We start from the raw sequence: 19243 nt of genomic DNA, 5'->3' as shown, positions 1-19243 counted from the left end.
TAAGTAAAAGGCTTCTTTTCCCTACCCTTAGGCACAGTAATTTAAATTATCAGGTTTCATTTTTTTCAGAGAAAAACCCTTCAACGGCAAAATGTTTCAGTGAAGTGTGTTACCACATGAGTGTGACTCCAGTAAAAGGAGGTTTCCCTTGAGAGCCACCCTAAATTGAGGTATTTTATTTTGTCAGTTCCCTGCCAGGAGTTAGTCAGATGCGAGGGGGAAGCGGATCTCTGCTCCTGGAGGGATTGATTAGTTTCCTCAATTAGCAATCAGAAACAGGTGCTGCTCTCACAGCTCTGGGGCAGTGACACCCAGTGCCCTCCCTGCCCCAGAGCTGTGCCTGGGGGGCTCTGGAGGGAGGCACAGCAGCCACACAAACTCCTTCCAGACACTTCTGCTGGAGTCACTCATCACACAAAGGACAGGACACCAAACCCTGGAGCCAGGGGACAAGAGAGGACAAAAAAGCCAGATACAGGACAGGAATGTTGGTTACTTTGCCATGTCACTTTATGTAAGTCACATAACTGTTGCCATAGGAACATTATGCAGGTACATTATGCTTTGGCTTGATGGTGTTCTCCATGTACCAAAAGATTACTTTTAAGTATTTAGTGAGATGTTAACCTTGCTCTTTTTTGCTTTTTTTCCTGTTAGTTTTGGTTTTGTGGGTTATTCTGTTTATTGTCATACACAATACCAAGCTCCTGCTGAGCTCCCAGCCTGGTGCCTGGCTGGGGAAGCTTTAAGTTCAGAGGAGAAGCCTTCAGCATCCTTGTCCAGGCAGCTGCAGTCCCAGTTACTGATTTTCTTCTCTGGCTCCCACCAACAGCATCTTCTCCCCTACACTGAGAGGAAGTTGTGACTTCTCCAGTGTCAAACACACTGCCAGCTGTCAGCTCCCATGACACAGTGCATGTTAAATAACTCAAGTAAAACTCAAGTAAAAATCCATTTTAACTTTGCTGTATTTATATACTATATAAATTTTACATGCTATATATTTACAGTGGGGCAAGTGCTTTTTATCTTTAAAAAAACAAAGATCAAACTTTAGACATCTCTGAACAACACAGCTTGTATAAACCAGACAGATTATTCAGATGAACTGTATTTAATACAGGTTCCCCACTCATCTCCTGATGCAGGACCAGTGAATAATAAGTGCATCACAGTTTGATAGCATTTAATAATAAAAATAAAAATCACAGTATGAATTTGTCTGTAACTAGACACTTTAGAGAGACAAAACAGACAACTGAGACTTAAGACAAATGACAGTATATTAAGAAAATGTAATAAAAACATATGGAACAATATACAAATAGTCTTGAGAGATACATTCAGAACTGCATATTTGTTGTTTCACAATGTCGAAAACCAGAAGATTTTCTTCAGATCTTGAATATAACTCAAATGTGAAGTAAATTAGTTTCTAGTGTCAGACCACAGAAAAAAAAATGAAGCTCTTGCAAAACTTGTGAAGTTTTAAATAAGTCTTTAAATTAAATATACAGACTGTCAGTTGCAACTTTTATAATTCCTGGTCGCTCTTGCACCAGATGTCTTAACTTGGAGTAACATTACATGAATAACATAAAGTCAACCTGAGTCTGTAATTAAGCAGCATTTGAGATGGTCTATTCCAGGGCATTATCTCAGCTCAGTGAGATATTTATGTGGTAATTTACAATGTTCAGCAGTTGTAAAAAGTTTTCACCCTTTTGGATTAGAAGTATATTTTAAAAAAGAAAGTCTCAAGTTAAAAACTAAAAAAAAGTTCTTATATGGTAAAATTCTGTACAGAAATGTTAAGCACCACTTATGACTGGATTTTGTCTTGATGGTAATTGATAATAAATCTTAAATTTTGATGGTCACTATTGGTAATGTCAGGTTTGAAGGTAAGAAGTCGTTGAAGGTAAGAAGTCGTTGGTTGTGATGGTGAGAAGTTGTTGGTTTTGAAGGTGAAGGGTTGGTGGGGGTGGTGGTCAGAAGTCCTTGGGGTTGGTGGTGGGTTCAGTCTGAGTATTGAAGGCTTTCATCACTCAGCTCCACATCTGAAAGGCAAAAGGAAACCAGGTCAGTCCTGCTGTGACATTTAACATGAAACTGTCTCAGGGGTTTGATTTCTAAAAGACAAAGCTCAAAGCTGCCCCAGCTCCATCTGCTCCCTCAGGACAGGATCCAGCTGCACCTCAGTTGTGGGCTAAGGCTGCAGAGCCATACAGAGCCTTAGGACAGAGCCACCTGCTCTAACAGCAAGTGCTGGACCTTGGCTGGATCAAATGTAATTGAAGTTCTGCCTAGAAAGCAGCATTGTTTTAGTAACAATCTTGTGGTCAGGCTGACCAAATTGAACCCACAAGGGCAGAGCCTGCAGAAACTTGCTGGAGAGAACATGTAGGAATGTAGAAAAGAACTGCTTCAAAGCTGCTCCTCCCCCTCTCCTGTATAAACTTGGCTGAAAAAACAACTTCTCACTAGCTGTTTTCATCCTTTATTTATTCAAAATAACAGGAGTTAGGTGAAAAGGCACAACCTCACAATTCCTCAGTGGCTCCTTGCCTGTCCCTGCCTTGAGACATTCAGTATTCTAAAAACACAAAGCAGATTCCATCCAACAGAGAATACTACTTGAGACCCACTTAAAAAAAAAAAGAAAAAAGAAAAAACTCCTGACACTCCAGAAGATGGAGCTAATTAACATCCATGGACTTGAGAAAATACTAAAAATCCCAACACTTAAACTGCTTTTGGCAGCCCTGGTCTCCCCCTGGTGTTGTTCAGCTCCTTCTCCTTCCTGCAGCCTCAGTGCCCTGCCCTGAGCAAGGAGACTCAGATCAATGAATTCCTCACCAAAGCTGCTTTGGAAAACCCGAGTTTGCCACCTGCTGGCCACAGAATCACCAAGGCCAAACCACGGCTGAGCCACGAGCATTTTATTCTGTTTAGTTCCTGATTTGGCAGCTAGAACAGACCCTCTCAGTGCAATAAGGGTTATTTTGGACATGAGTATTAAAAAAGAAGCCTCCTTTTACAGCATTAGGATTTGAAAGACCTCAATTCAGTTCTTAATTTTTTTCTCAATAAAGAATAATGGGTGAACAATCAGCTTTCCCTCCACTCTAATTTTAGGATAGAACTTTTGGTTATCTGTGTCTTAAAATACAATCAGTTTTCCACAAATGCACTTCTCCTTTGCCGTGAGCAAACTTTTCAGTGCAAGAATTCAGTGCACTAATTGTGGCAATCTGCCTAAGCGTGGAAACCCCATGAAAGGGATTTTAATTTTCCAGAATTTCAAGATCAAACTTCTCCAAATTTTTTGTGTGCTATATTGACAGTTTCAACATGACTAGAAATGAACAGGACTGTCACTGACCATTAACCCAATTTTTAAACTATAGGTATAAAATGTAGACAATTTAACAATTAAACTTGCTTTTGGATAGTGAGCTGTCTTCTTATCTTTGAGTAAAATAGTTAGGGGATTGTTTTGCTTTTCTATTAAAATAGATCAGTAACTGGAACTGGTTTATGTCAGATAACAGGCATTTAATAAGGTTTTATTTCTATAATAAACACTTCTGTTCAGCAAAAATTTCATGGGAAATGTTGTCAAGTTTGATTTTAGATGTTGAATTTGTTGCAGTGTGCAATCATCTTCATTGCGTAATTTTAGAGCTAATTAATTTAAACTAATTAATTTATCTACTGCGAGCCCAAGTTGAGATTATGACAAGCAACAGCTGAGAGCTCAGTGTAAATTTAGTCAGGCACACAAATTCATATTTGGGTGTTTTGTAAGAAGCACCAGACAGACTTTTTCAAAAATACCAAAAATGGAGAAAGAGCTGTTTCCTCAGCCCACTTCTATGTATTGTTAAGCCTATACTAACAGAAAAATCCCACAACTGAATAAAACAATAGCAGGAATTTAACACTCTCCAGGTGTTAAATTGTGAAGTGTCCTCTGGAGGTTTGACAGCTGTGCTTAGAAGGCAGAGCTACACCTGGACCAACAATATTTCAGTATTATCACCAACTCCTGTTATTCTGAGTGAGCATCCTCCACTGTTTCTATGCTATGAACACCTGAATGTAGTATTTTATTCAAATTATAGAATGGTTTGGGTTGAAACGGGATCTTAAAGATCATCTACTTCCAACCCCCTGCCAAGATGCTGTTTGGAAGCTGTGCTAAAACCCAGGGATTTCATCAGCCAAGCATTTAAAGATGTTTATAACAGCCAGGAGTCCTGCCTTACCTCTGACATACTCAGTGGATGCCATGGAGCTGTATTTCTTGCTGTCACCTGCACCAGAAGGCTTCTCTTCCTTGTAGGGTTGTTTACTGCCCTGGTTTCTGTATTGCTCACATAAATGGTCATCTGGAGGACGGGATTCTTCCTTCTTCTCCCATGTTTTCTTCTGGAAACGAGGATCTAAATATTCCAATAAGTCTTTCAGTTTCCTGTCGTGCTTCTTCTTTTTCTTCTTTTTCTTATGTTTGCGATTGTCATTGTCAAAGTGGAGCACAGAGCAATCCAAATCATAAAGTCTGAAGGAAACATGCAAGTTAAAAATGGAAAAACAGATGTGGCACTTGATGTATGTATGAAATGTTATTTATTTACCACAGGTGACGACTTGCAGAGTGTCTGCTACTTTGTGGTACTTTCTGCATATCTAAGTTAATTTAGATGCAGCAATCTTAAGCCCTCAGAATGAAGGACAAGAGGTCGTGGTTTGTACACAAATTGTTAACAGGCATATGGGGAATTAAAAAAAAAATTAAAATTGTAACCTAATCAAGAACGGTGTGCAGATGTTATTCTGTCTACATTGTCCAGCTCTAGTGTTCTAACACAATTCAGCAACATCTTTCCTATCTTCTCTTGGCCAACCTAACAACATGATCCCGTCACATTATGACAGATAAGTTACTTAGAAACAATGAAAAAAAGGCAGACATGAGAAATACCCAGAAAATAATTAGGAAAAAATTGCTGATTATGCTGGAATCCTTGCTTACTTGTAATCCTTCTCTCGATGTTTATCTTTGGACTTCTTTTTCTTCTTGACCTTCTTATACTTTTTGATTCTTTGGTCATCTGTCTTTCGGCATTTCTTTTCTACGTCACTTCCACTCTCTTCTTGGTGGGAATATTTTCTTTTGCCATTTCTTAGCTTTTCTTTTTCATTTTCCCGGGAAGAGTCCTCGAAGCTGGAGTGAGCTGAGCCTGCTGGAAGCGCGTGCCTCTCACGGGAGTATTTTTCCGAGTGCTGCTGAGGTACTGAACAGTGGTGGAAGTTTGCTCTGTGGCTGCTGAAGTGATGCACATCCTCCTCTCGGGAGAGTGTGCTGTGAGCCCATCTGCTTTTGCAGTGATAATCCTTGTGTGACCTGCTGTAAGCTTGGCTCAGTTTGTCATAGTCTTTATCACAATGAGAGGACCTCCTCTCCCTACCATCTCTTGTTCCATGGGAGGAATAATAATCATTGTAGTACCTGCATTTGTCCCATCTCCGTGATTCATCTTGATAGTATCTTTCTCTAATCCAGGGTCTGTCTCCTTTGGAATAATAATACCTACTCCTGTCTGGGTCTGTCCTTTCTCTGCTTCGGGATCTGTAGCGAGAGTATTTTCCTGAGCTCCTGCCGTTACTGGGGCTGTTCCTTTCGTTGTGGGAGGATCTGTACTTGCTCTCACTGCAATACTCCTGCTTGTGACGGCTTTGCTTGTTTGTTTCCATGCTGTGAGAGCTCCTCCTCCTGTGGGAATGATCATCTGGTTTATTTCTGGTTTGCCTCTCCTTCTCCTCAGTGTCTGAGCTTTCCCTCTTCCTCCGGTAGTGCTCTTTGTCAGTTCTTTTAGAGTCATGGATTTTTTTCTTATTTTTTCTCATATGTTTATCATCATCTTCACATGTTTTATTACTCAGTCCTTCATCTGCTCTAGAAAATTGACTTTCCAATACTTTATCCAGCTTTGTAATAGAAGAGTCATTAACAGGTGGTACCTCTACATAGTTATTAGAAATGTCCTTTGTATCTTGGCATTTATCTGGAATATCTAGAGATGCAAGTTTTTTAGAACTACATTCAATGTCAGGCTTTATAAAGGAAATTTGCCCTAATTTCTCTTTGCTCTCAGGAGATCCTTTGATGTACAAAGGATTTTCTTTTGAAATGAGTTCAGGTTCTTTTGATCTTCTTAGTTTGTCTTTATCTCTGATGTCTTCAGACTCACACTGCCCAAGGAATTCACCTTCAGTATCCAAGGATTTTTTCCTAACCTTGTGCTGACCATTGATATTGAGATGTGCATTATCAGCTTTTGTTATAATACTTTCAGCAACTTCTTCTTTGGTAAAAATGGTTTCAGAATCTGATTGAGTAAAAAGTTTCTCAACCTCACAGCTAAAGTTGGAAGGAACCTTCCTGGATTCTTCATAGGCAAATAGTGCTTCCATCACTACAGTATCTGTAACTCCATCATTGTCAGAAGACTTCTGAGGTCCAGAGACACTGCACAAAAATAAAAACATATTTTTAACTTGAAAAAAATCCATCTAAAGATGTTAGGAGTAAAATCTCCTAAAAAAAAAAAAAAAAGTTGCTAATGCAAAATTCTGAAAGACATTGACTTTAGAAAACCATTCTTACACCCCCCTCAGTTCCCATGGAAAGTTTTTCTTCTCTCAGTTCTGCTGGTCTTGCCTTAAAAAACCCATCCCAAACACATCCAACTCCTTCACTTGCAGCTCTGAATCTCATCAATAGCCAGAACAACTGTATTTGCTCTTTCCCCACTTAGAAAAAAGGTAAACACACAAAAAAGATTTCCTATTCTCCCAGGTGGGAGAGCAGATTGTGGGAATTTACATTCACTCATCCTAGGATGCAAAAAAGGGAAAGAGGAATAGAAAAAGTATTCCAGACAATGAAAGAAAAATGTAAAAACATCCTGTGAAAGTTTTACAGGAGGCATCTGCCTGTATTTAGTATCAGGATAATGTGTGCCCAGTGCTGATGTTTGCAATACCAGATGTACAGTGTGGAATTCCCTGTACTGATGTAAATATTTTTAAGTATTATTTAAGATGGATAAAATAGTAATAAACTTGTATGAAATCTTGTTTTAATCAGTGCAGTCACTTTACCTCTTTTCCTCTGACAAGCTGTTCAACTGGCTGTACGTAAGAGATTCTAAGATACCTTGAGGATCTGGTGACAAATCTTTAGGCATCTACAATTAAAACACAGAAGTTAACAAAGAGAAAAAAATGCTATTTTTAGTAGAAAACCACTGCTGACAAACTTCCAACATTACATGTTACACAAGATCACAGAGATACCTGCACTCTTCCCACTTGACATGTCAGCCCCCTCCTCCCAAAAATGTATTTTATGAAACTTATGAAGTATTATCTCCCTGAACTTCTCTTATGTTGACATATTTCATATGTTAGCTCAGCTCTGCAAATTCAGTGGGATAATAACACAAAGGGTTAGAATAAAATCTGTGCTGTGTTTTCTTGGTATTCCACATTGCAGTGCCCATGAATATTGAACATATCATAGCTGAGAAAGTGCAGATGAACAAATGTAACTCACCGCTTCAAGCACTCCGTTTGCCTTAGAGAAGAAAATCTCAGAAGGTTTAACGGGTTGGACTTGGCAAGTGGAATCATCAAGTTTCAGTCCATTTTCTTTATATTCATTATCTAAACTAATAGCACCATTTAGGGAATCAATTTTTGGCAGCTCATGCTGGGATCTTTCTTCAGCATTCTGACAGGATGAATGGGAATTATGCAATGTACGGACCACCTTCCCAATCAGAATCCCATTGGAAGAGATGACATTGCAATGCCTTTTGAACAAGCCCTTTGACTCCTCGGGTTTTCCTGAAGGCTCTGCACCGTAAGGGACCATGCTGTCAGAACAGAGCTTGGGGTTTCCATTCACTGCTGGCTCAACAAAGATTTCATCAGGAGCCTCCTGCTTGGAGACATTAGTAGCAACTGACACTGTGGAGAGGTTTGAGGTAGGCTCTGCTGCAGAAGAGTTTGTAATTGTGGCTGAAGGAAGGGGCTTCAGATCCTCCTCCTCCACAGCGCTGCTGGGGCACTCGGCCTGCGGCGCCGCCTGCCGCGGGGGCAGCTTGTTGTGAATACTGATGGTGATCTTCTGGGCCTTGGAAGGGTCTGCCATTGACGGCCTGGAAATGGCCCAGTTCTGAACACAAGCTGTTGGTGGAGCTGAAGAAGGCCTTTTCACAGCAACGCCAACAGTACTGGGATCTTCTTTCAAGGGTCCATTTCCATTTAAACGACTTGAACTCTGGATTTGAAGAGATTGTAAGATGGACATGTTCAAACACACAGCACTGGAAGTTTTACAACATTAAATTCTCATGCTAAATTGTACTACAGACTGCCTCAATACCCAAGAAGAAACCACATCTTCCTCCCAATACACACGCACATCCAATGGGTGTGTGTAAATCCTGCCTTTGATACCAAATGAGCATCAGTTTCACACCCATCCAAACAATTTAACATTGACTAGAGCTATTAAAAAATAGTCATTTTCCTCCCCGACAACACTGGAATATTCCTGCTAATACTCAGGAACAAGACAATTTGTAGTCTATCACTGTCTCAACTAAAGTAACACTGATAGGGACAGGGCAGATATTTACTTTTTAAATTTAAATGACTTAGGCATTAATAGACTACTTTTAAAATTTAAGTTATTTAGGCATTAATAGACAAATTGTCTCAAGAGCACAGCTCCCAAGCTTTAGGAAGATGAGCTGGAAGGGTAAAGTAACGAAGTGGCATGGCTGCACAGTTAAGGATTAGCCACTGTTTGAGCAACTCTGGCTCTAGCATGAGGGCTGTGAAGAAACCTGCAATGTGGAAGGGAAACAAACTCAAAAAACCCCACCCCTACACCAAAACCTGGTGCTGTTATCCCCCTGGAGGTACCTTGATCATGTGAGGAGGCAGCCGTGGGCCCATGAAGGCGGGCTGCTTGCTGCCGGCGCCGCGCTGGCCCAGGAAGGAGCGCGGGTAGGAGGGCGCGGGCAGGTAGAACGCTCGCTCGCCCAGCGTCAGGTCATAGCGCCTGGGGACAGAGGGACAATTCTGGATTAAACCCATCCCATAATCTCAGCAACAGTGAATATGACACAAAAGACACATCTGGAAGATTTAGGCAGGACTACAAACTGAAGATTAGATAATGGTTTTCCTACAATGACTGTCCTTTCCAGAGCAATGGTTCAGCCTCACACCACCTATAGCCACGATTTCTCCTCTTTTCTACAGTGAGCAGATGGAAAGCAGTGTACCCAAGTGTAGAAGTTTAAGGTCGAGCAATGAAAGGTAATAAATGACACAGGGAATTTCCACTTAGACAGAAAAACACAAATAGTAATACTCTCCTACAGTGAAAAGAAAAAGCCTTCAAAACAAGAAATGCATTAGCAACTTGAGAATAAAAATGTTCTGAGGACATCTGGTGTTATTACCTGATATAGAAAAGTACGTAAGCTTGCTGATTGAGAACTGTTTTGATATCAGAAAGCTCTACTGAGGCATCATTCATTCGGTACCAAAGTCCATTACCAGCCTGCAAACAAAGACAGAATATCTTCAGATGAATTGCACGTGTTCCAAAGGACATCACAGATAGAGCACTGCAGAACAAAGCATACCAAAACAAAGCAAACAAAGCACATGATGCAATGTTTTCCCCTAAAACCAGTGGTTATCAATAACATTTTAATTTCTTTGCCAGCACAAATTTTATCCTCTTAGAAGCTGAGCTGATCTCTACCTTTATGAAGCAGAGATAGTGTCCAGCATTACAGTTGAAGCCACTATGTACAAGAACTGCATACAAAGCATAGATGAGGGGTTCTCCAATAGATTGGGACATATATGCTCGAAGATCCAAATATTCAGGGTATTTTACATCCTAAACAAAGACAAAGACGATTCAAAAGTTATCCTGAAATACTTCATGGAACAGCTTGAAAAAGACACAGATTAGGACTGTATAAATATATTTTTCAATTAACTTGAAAATGCCTGTTCTCAGAAACAACATTTAATAACTTAAGCTGCAGGGAGCTGTTTTCCACAGAATTAGCTCTTTAAGGGGAAGGTATGTTCTTATGGTCACATAGGAACTCTATCAGTATTAAAAAGGAAAGTAACAGCCATGGTTGCTAAGTTGTTATATCAACTTCTCTTACACTGTAGTTACTGAAATGTGAACAACTTTAAAATGAGTATTCATCTTTGAGAAATGCCCATTCCAAGAAGATAAAGGAGCACTCCAGCTGCAAACCTACCTTGTTGATCTTTCCACCTGTAAAATTTGCAAATCTTTTCAGTGATATTGTGAGAACATTGGAAGAGCGATGTATCGTGTATCTCTTTGATGCTGGAACCATCTTTTTACACCTTTAAAACAAGCACAGACATTTTTAACATTATATTCTTTTCTCACTCAGAAGTGAAAAAAGTTTCCATCTCTCACATGTGCTTATGATATTTGAATGATATTTTGCTTGTATAATATGTTAGATCTTTTCTTAAATCCATAAACTGCATTTCAGCTTTGTTAATAGAGAGAATGTAGCAGGATATTAGAGACAGCTCCACGGAACAAAGGATTTAGGACATTATCTCTGGACAGCCAAGTAAATGCCTGAAGATGTATCTTTATGTCAAAAAGCTAAGGCAGTAAAAATATGTAAAGAAATCACTGGAAGGAAACAGCCATTCTGCAAGAGGCAGACAATACTGGACAATATTGAGTTTTTCTTGTACTGAGGTTGCCTGGAAAGACTGAAACCCTCTGCAGTCCTTCAAAACAAAATTGTTAATTTCATTTGTTTCACTGCACACTCAAAGGAGGTACAGACTTAGTCCTGAAATGCAACCATCAGCACAAAGACTGAAACATGTCACTTCACATTGTCAAGAAAAGTACTGCTGAGTAACAAACAGAAAGGATTTGACTGCTTCTTTTAAAACTTGATGTCAAAATACAAGGCACAGAATTCCAAACTAGTGGAGAAAGCCAGTGAAGAAAATAAGAGAGCCACCCAGAATAAGGAAAAAAAAAAAGAAGTGGTTTGTAAAATTCTGAAACTTGTATTTAGAGATGAAGGTTTCAGGCAGTAGTAATTCTTATTAGAAAAAATAATGGTAGAAAAAAAAAAGGAAACTGAAAACTAATATAATAGTTTGCCAGCAATGGAAATGACATTGTACATACCCCAAACCCTTCTTTTCAAACTCACAAAAAGACTAAACTTGTGGGTTTGTGTGTGACTGAGCTGTGTTGCCTCCCACCCCAGATCCTTGTCCATATCCCTGTGCTCCAGCTCACATTCCTCAGCCATGCCTTTTAACTTCTGGCCATGAGTATTTAGTGTGCAACTTCACACTCAGGGAGGCTGACAAGGCCCAGCACAGACAGTATCAGGAAGAGAAGTCTAATGTGAGCAATACAATTCTTATAATGTATTTACAAATATTCAAACAGAAATATAAAAATTACTCATTTAGAAACGAGTGCATTATTTCCCAAGCTTTGAACGATTTCAGTATATTAGTTATGTAAACAAAACAATGAAACAGCAAGTCATCTCTGTCTCACTGCTAAACAAAGTCAAGAGATAACTCATCCTCCAAGTCATGCACTCCATGAATATGTAACTTGTATCAAGGTGTAATTAATAATAATCTTACTTGCTACATTTATAGCTGTTTTCACCATCCAGCTGTTCTGGTTTCACAAATTGTTCTAGAGCTCTGGTGACAGATGTAACTGCCTGCATGAGTAGAGAGAAAGTAGAACACTAAGTCACAAGAACTGCAAAATTTCCAGCATTTACAAGCACTTTACAAGAGAACCTTGCTAGTTTATACTCAAGTGGCCTACTGTGAACCAGCACTGTGAAGGAGGAGCCAGAAATGGAGTTCTCTGAGTATTTACCTCATTTCAAAATGATCCCACTTCAAAATAAATAAATTTTGCAGTGCCAGACAGTATCTGTGGTATGCCTTGGCATTAATAATGAGAACAATCAAACCCATCAGTCTAACAATAGATGTATATTGAAGTAGAATAATTGAGAAGTATGATTATATCATTGTTTGTGTAGCCGTAATTATTATTTTTCCAGCTTAAATCCAATCCAAACATGGAGAGCATTTCCATGGCTTCCACAGAACAACACAGTCCAATCCACCACCATGCACTCCCAAGCTGTTTTGCTTTAACAAGATAAGTTTCTAAGCAAAATGACTTTATTTTACAAAGCTCTACAAGCATTTACACAGCCCAGGCCATGCTCACAGACATTCTTACCTTTATATCCAAAGTAACGTCGAGAAATGGCTCGTACGTGTCCGACACTGCTTTGCAGTTCAAGCACTTTACTGGAACCAAAACACAAATGCTTAACATCACTTCAATGAGACTAACTGCATGAATTTAAATTATTAATACACATTACTTTAGTCAAACTACAAACTCCTTTGCTACAGACAGACAAAAAGACACAGATCAGTTCAAAAGACAGTAATTTGTTTTAAAAAGTACCTCGAGATCTGAGATATCCTCCAAATATTTGATAAATAAGTGTGGTGGCTTGAGAAGATCTGTCTAATCTGGAAAGAAATTAGAGTCAAACCTCAGAAGACTGAAAGAACAGAGTTAATTCCTCAAACAATTTTTGGTTTTATGAAAACCAAGGACATAGATTTTAATTCATGATAGTAAATAAAGTAGTAAGAGGGGCTAGGAAAGATTGAAATGTAATTATTTTATGCTTACTTGGTGCTTCCATTCAAGCAAGCTTTCTGTAAAGCATCAACAGTGAAGCATAAGAATTCATGTGCATCCTCTTGACTGCCAAAATGGAAATGTTTTCCTATTCCTAATAAATAAGAAGGTTATCATATAATTATTTCTTATAGAATGAAATAAAACACACATTTCTAAAATACCTCTTCTTTAAAGTAGCAAAATTATTTACATGCATCAAATAACTCACTGTAAAATTAAAAAAAAAATTAAAATAAACCTGTATAAAACTACTTACTTTTAAGGCCATTGATAACAGATGTGGGTTTGATAGCATTATTAGAGCAACACAGGACCTGGTTGATGTGACTTTCCATTGTGCACATCATACAGAATCCTTCTACATGACCTAGGGAAAGAAGAAAGCATCCCATTCTAGTCAAATACACATTGCTAAAAGGAAAACCCTCACCAAAATAATAATAATCTAAGTAGTGGGGGCAATGTCCACTCTCTGTGGCACATTCCCTTCTCCTACGGTGTCAATATCCCAACAGTTTTGTGGCATTTTATTATGGAGAATTGTACAGAATAAAACTCCTTAAATCACAGACCAGGCTGCTCAGAACCCCATCCACCCTGGCCTGGAATATTCCCACTGGAAGGAGCCCTCCCCATGGCAGAGGATTGGAACTAAATAATTTTGAAGGTTCCTTCCAATAATTCCGTGATTCTTAACTGAAATAATTTTTATATATGAGAATAAAACACAATCAAACTTCTAGGAAAATATATTAAGATACCAAACTAGAAAGCATACAGCTGCCTTAGGAAACAGCTCCATATTTATGGATATAAAAAGAAACTCCCCTAGGCTTAATAAAGTCAAGTTTAAAATCAAAATTCAAGAACATAAATTCCAGGCTTTAAAATATACAAACTTAATTATTTAGAATAAAATTAGCCTAAATTTCAGTACAGTCTCCCTCAAATTTGTATTTGAGTTCATAAAAGATTAGCTTATAGTGCTTTCTAGAATGTTTGGGTTTTTTAATGGGTCAACACTGAACATGTAATTTATCACAGTATTAGTGCACTGCAGTATCTCAGCTGTGAAGACTAAGAATCTTCAATGCCAACATCCTAAACTTTATCACCTTTCTACCAGCAGGAAACCCAAATGCCAAATGTTCATCAAATGCCTCACTTTACAATGCACTTCATTATTCACATGAAGCAAGAAATGATCTTTTCTTTAAATTTTACGTGGCACATTAAATTAACAAATTCACTTTATATGCCTCCTATAATTCTGAGCTTCCTGTTAGCAAAATCATAGAACCATTTAGGCTGGAAAAGACCTTGAAGATCTCATTCAAAAACTGCTTCTACAGGCAAAATAGAACAACTAAGAATTTTCTTCATAGAACCCTGTTTTTCTTTCACGTTTGGAGCTGTCCAACAGATTTATAGTGTTAGAAATACTCACATGACTTGGTGTGCTCAAGTGAAAGCATGTAATTGGCAAGAGGAGGCGTGTAGGTCAAACACTGGAGAGTAGAATTAAGGAAACAAGTGTTGCCGAGGTTCTGCAGCCCAACTCCAACACTTTGTGTTTGCTGCCAATCCATACAGATTTTCTCAGGTGGAAAAAGAATTCTTTGTGGCGGAGCAATCCCATCATTAACAACTGCAAGAAATTTGTGTTTTGAAAAGAGTTGTACTGGTTTTGTTTTAAAGAGGGTATTTATTTTATTTTAAAAAGCGTATTTTGTTTTAAAGAGGGTATTTAAAAAGTAGGATTCTGCAGGAGCAGCCTGAAGAACCAGCTCCACTCCAAAACACAGCAACACATGATGCACAGCTTTAACACTGCCACGTGAATTTGCTAGTCAACACTCTCCTTTGGACAATAGTTTATTCATCTGTTTTAATTCTTCTAATAAAAGACACAAACTCCCACTCTGATTTTAGCACCCGATTTCTTTATCTCTATGTCCTTTAATCTCTTAATTAAATTATTGTTTTTTTCCTTATCGTAACTTAAACCACAAACTTACACTTGTGGTTATGCAGTAAGAAAAATCAGACAGACAAACAAGTAAGCAGCACAAAAAGTAACCCCACAGATATCAGATCTCTTCCTGGGCAGTGTTATTATTCAAAGACTTGTGAATAATGGAAGCCATGAATAGACATGGTAAAATGTACTTTTCTCTTCAGAACAGAAGAGACCTAGGTACATCCATGCATTATGAAAAGCTCCCCTTGTTTGATTTTACATAAATAAAAAATACTTTACAAATCAATTGTAAATAGATAAACCCAAGTTCTGCAACACCTCCCCCTGCAGCTGCCTCAGGGGATGCACAAAATTGAAGTCTGTGGCAGAACTCTTGATTTGCTGTAGTCCCATTTTACAGCAATGCAACAACTAAAATCTGCTTCTACTTTGGTTTTGTTTTCAACAAAAAGGAGGGAGGACAGAAGACACTTACCTAGATCTCTTTGGGCAAAAGGCTTTGATTTTTGAGATGATCTACAATAAATATGCCCCCCAGGACCTTTGTCCACAGAGACTTTGTTTGGATCTTCTGTAGGAGGTACCCGGCCCAAACTTGCAGTGCGAGACGTCATTTTTTTAGTACGGGGTTTCATAGATTTGTCAGAGCGTCTTGAGGAAGATTTTTTAGACTTTGAAGATTTTGGCTTGTTAACTATGGTCATTGTTCATATCTGCAACAAGGCAAAAGTTCTGTTTGGTATAAGAATGTCCAAAGTATTCCAGAAAGGAAAGACCAAGATAAATCCTGCCCCTTAGTTTCAAAGAACCTGAAGAACTAAACAGCTAAGAATGATTACAAACAAGGGAACAAAACCCCAAAACACACCAAAAAACTCCACCCAGTGCACAACTGAATGCACAAAGTAGATTTTTTCCATCCAAATGGCATCAATTTTTTTTTTAACTTCTGCTGAGTTAATGACTGATAGCATTTCTTGGGATTTTAAACCACTATAGTTGCCAAGATCTTTTTCTTAAAAGAAGCTGTGAGCAGTGGCACAATCAAGTGCTGGCCTGGTGAGATCCAGGAGGAATTGTCTGGCCAACATCTTCCAGCTCCTGGGAACCACACACCCCTGATGACACAGAGCATGGGAAACAGCTCTGAGAAATCTTGGGAAAAAGAGCTAGAAAACACTTGCAAATTTATTTCCACCTGGCTTTCTTCTACCCTTCCAAGAAGTATTTGTTTGGATACAATTTTGGCAGTAGTCCTTGTGGTATTTTGTACCCATCATTTACAATGCTTACTTATAAACCAAGAAGTTGAATTCAAAAGCATCTTTTTCAGTTCTACTTATGTAAAGTTGTTTTGCCAGGGAAAAACAAAAGAGGAATGTAAACTATAAAAAGAAAATGATGACTGCAACAGAAAGCAAAACAAATCCTAATCCTCAGCCTTCAAGAATAAAGGCAACAACTGATACCAAGTCATTTATAAAATGCTGATTACGTTTCAAGATGGTACCTCTTTAAATACATGTAATGTTGTGTGCATAGTAAGCTGCTGAACAATTACATGATCAATTATCAACTCCTATATGTAAACTTTTACTACTATCGTACTCTATCATGTAAGGCCTGTTCAAGTTTAGGGAAACTATAAACTTAACTGAGGGTTTAAAGTATAACCTGCTTTGTAACACTAAAATAACTGAGAGAACAAAGCATGAAGCAGTTTCAGATTCATGGCACAACTTGATTGCTAATGATGAAACTTCCAGTAGATTAAACAAAGCACAGTAAATCGCAGAACTTCTATTCCCACAAAAGACAAATCATGTGTGGAACCTTTAATTAGATTTTTTTCCTCTCTAAATTTTCAATTTAAAAGCTACCCTGTACACACTTTCCATTTTAGAGACAATAATACACAAAAAATGGGAAATTCACCTATGTAACTGAAAAATGAGGACATCCTTGTCCATTTCAAAGACTAAGATGACAATTCTTGGGCTTAGTGATTTTCAGGAGAGATCCAGACTCCAAATTGCAGATACTGGTGACATCTACTTTTCCTGATGGAAAGGGAAGGGGTTTCAACAACATAATGAACTTATTTGCAGGACAAAAACCAGAATCAAGACTGCAGTGAAAGGCAAACAGAAGAATATTATCACAAAAAAGCTTTGGCTTTATACTGACCAATGAGGGAAGCCTCACGTATTTTTAAATTTATTTTTGACAACTGAGTAGCACTGATTGGTGCTGCTAATTTAGTTTTGACAACTGATTATCAGATATCAAATGCTAGACACCTGCAAATATCAACGGATGTCAAAAATAACTCAAATCCACCACTTTTTCAAAATCTATCAATATAATTAATTTGGATAGAGCATCTTTTGACGAAGTAGCACAAACATTACACGGATATTTCCCCACTGTTCACTGTAAATACAGGTTCTGCTCCTGTACCACTGCTGAACATAAATTCCCATTGCCATGTGTATTGAGCTCTTTTTCCCTCTGCTATTCCCATAACAGACTTCTCACAGTGTGATACTGACGAACAAAACAGCACAAACAGTTGCTTTCCTCCCATTTGGAGTGATGCATCAGCGTTGTTTAGATTCTTTTTTCGCAGTCTCATCACAACACGCATCAGTTAATACTCGGATCTAAATATTTATGTTTGGTCTCCGCTTTGCATACAATAAATCACAGCTCAGGAGGGCTTTATACAAGATCCCGTTCACAGAACCGCGTTCAGCCAGGGAGTACATGTCTTTATCTCAGTACAAACCAAACAGTTCCAGCAGCGAGTGTCAAAAAACAAGAGCGGCACACGGCAACAGCGAGGCACAAACAAGGAGCGGGAGGAAACTACTCCGGCAGCAGCCCAGGCAGAGTCACCCCGCTACATCACCGACCGCACCGCACACGCCGCCGGCCCCAAAAACAACCCGGGGCAGGGCAAACACAAACACACGCCCCGCGCTGGTTTTACTTTCGTTACAAAATTAAAGGCAGCAGAGGCGAAAGCGATTAATGCATTTACCCTGGCGGCGCAGGCGGCGGGGAGCGCTCGGCGCGGGGCAGCTCCGAGCTCCGTGTCCCGGGGCCGTTGCGTGTGGCGGGACCGAGCCCGGCGCCGCGAGCGCCCGCGAGCGCCTCGCTCCGGGCGGCCCCGAGCCCCGGAGCCCGCTCACAACCGAACCGCCCGCCCCGCCAGCGCCAAGCCCGCAGCACCGACCCGCTTTCCCTCGCTCTGCCCTTCTGCGGGGTCCCGCTTCCCGACAACGTGCTGACACCGGCAGTAAAAGGCCGCTGGCAGGGGCAGGGACGGGCACCGCACGCAACATGTCCGCGCTCAGCGCGGCAAGAGCCCAAACACACACAAAACAAAACCCAGCCCGACACGCAGGCGAGGGGGGCCGGGAACCGGCCCTGAAGGAGCTCCCGCCTCGCCCTTGTTCCTCTACACCTCACACCGCCCGGCCCCCCAGCCCCGCGGCTCCCCGCCCGGGCCATGCCGCCTCCGCCGCCCGGCCCCGTGCTGACCTGTCCGGGCCCGCGTCCCATCCCGGCCCGGGGGCAGGACCGCGGCGGCGGCGCCCAACGGCGGCTCCGTGCCCATGGCAACGCGGGTGGGGGGGCGGCGAAGCGAGCGCGGAGCCCCCCGGGCACGGGGCGGAGGGGCCGCGGGAGCCGCCGCCACCGCCGCGCCGAGCGGGAACAACGCGGGGGCAGGCGGGGCACAGCGCCGCTCCCGCGGCGGGACGCGGGGCCGGGGCGTCCCGGCCGCCCTCCCGCCTGCGCCGGGACGCCGGGGACCCACGCCGAGTCCCCCACGCCGACAGCGGCAGGAGTAGAAGGAAGGAGATGCGGGCGCCGGCGGGACCCCGGCGCGTAACGGAGAGGGCGGGCGGGCGAGGAAGCACCGCCGCGCCGGGAGGGGGCCGGTCCCGCCGGCCCAGGGGGTGGCGGCGGCGGCGGCGGCGGGGCTGGGTCCCTCCGCCGCGTGCTGGGGACGGCGCCCCGCCCCGCCCGGGGGTCCCACCCCCTCCGGCTGCCCGCCAGCCAGGAGGGCAGCGGCCGAGCGCCCGGCCCGCGCCCCGGCGCGGTGGGCTGGGCTGGGCTGAGCCGGCTGCTCCCGCCGGTCGCTTTCCCTTCCCTTTCCCGGGCCGGCCCCTCCCCCCGGCCCATTGATTTCCAGGCGGGAGGCGCACGCGGTGCCGCCGGGCTGTGCCGGGGCCGCCGCCGGGCCCGGCGCTGCCCCCCAGCCCCATTACCTGGCTCGGCCCCGCTTGACTCGGCGCTGCCGGGTCCCCCTCGCCGCAGCCCCCGCCTCAGCCCGGCCCGCTCCGCCTACTGTTACAGTCCGTCGGGGA

The 19243-nt window shown here is 41.6% G+C and overlaps 1 protein-coding gene across 2 annotated transcripts; it reads right to left on the bottom strand.

Annotated features, from left to right (window-relative positions):
* Positions 1-6: 6 nt before the first annotated feature.
* On the bottom strand, positions 7-19210 carry USP42 (ubiquitin specific peptidase 42). 2 transcript variants are annotated; one of them, XM_058035760.1, is made up of 17 exons: positions 19145-19210; positions 15343-15580; positions 14334-14534; positions 13143-13253; positions 12875-12977; positions 12641-12708; positions 12407-12477; positions 11785-11867; positions 10377-10488; positions 9857-9997; positions 9549-9649; positions 9004-9142; positions 7625-8353; positions 7171-7256; positions 5039-6535; positions 4272-4564; positions 7-2060 (listed from the first exon to the last, which is right to left on the bottom strand). In XM_058035760.1, the coding sequence occupies exons 2-17, from the start codon at positions 15569-15571 to the stop codon at positions 2020-2022; spliced, it is 4005 nt and encodes a 1334-aa protein (XP_057891743.1). In that variant the 5' UTR covers positions 15572-15580; positions 19145-19210; the 3' UTR covers positions 7-2019. The 2 variants fall into 2 exon arrangements, with proteins under 2 accessions (XP_057891743.1, XP_057891744.1); XM_058035761.1 differs by lacking the exon at positions 19145-19210 and adding an exon at positions 16803-16963.
* Positions 19211-19243: the final 33 nt, after the last annotated feature.

The sequence above is a fragment of the Melospiza georgiana genome, chromosome 16, assembly GCF_028018845.1.
Source record: "Melospiza georgiana isolate bMelGeo1 chromosome 16, bMelGeo1.pri, whole genome shotgun sequence".
Lineage (NCBI taxonomy): Eukaryota > Metazoa > Chordata > Aves > Passeriformes > Passerellidae > Melospiza > Melospiza georgiana.
This window is presented reverse-complemented; position numbering and strand designations above follow the sequence as displayed.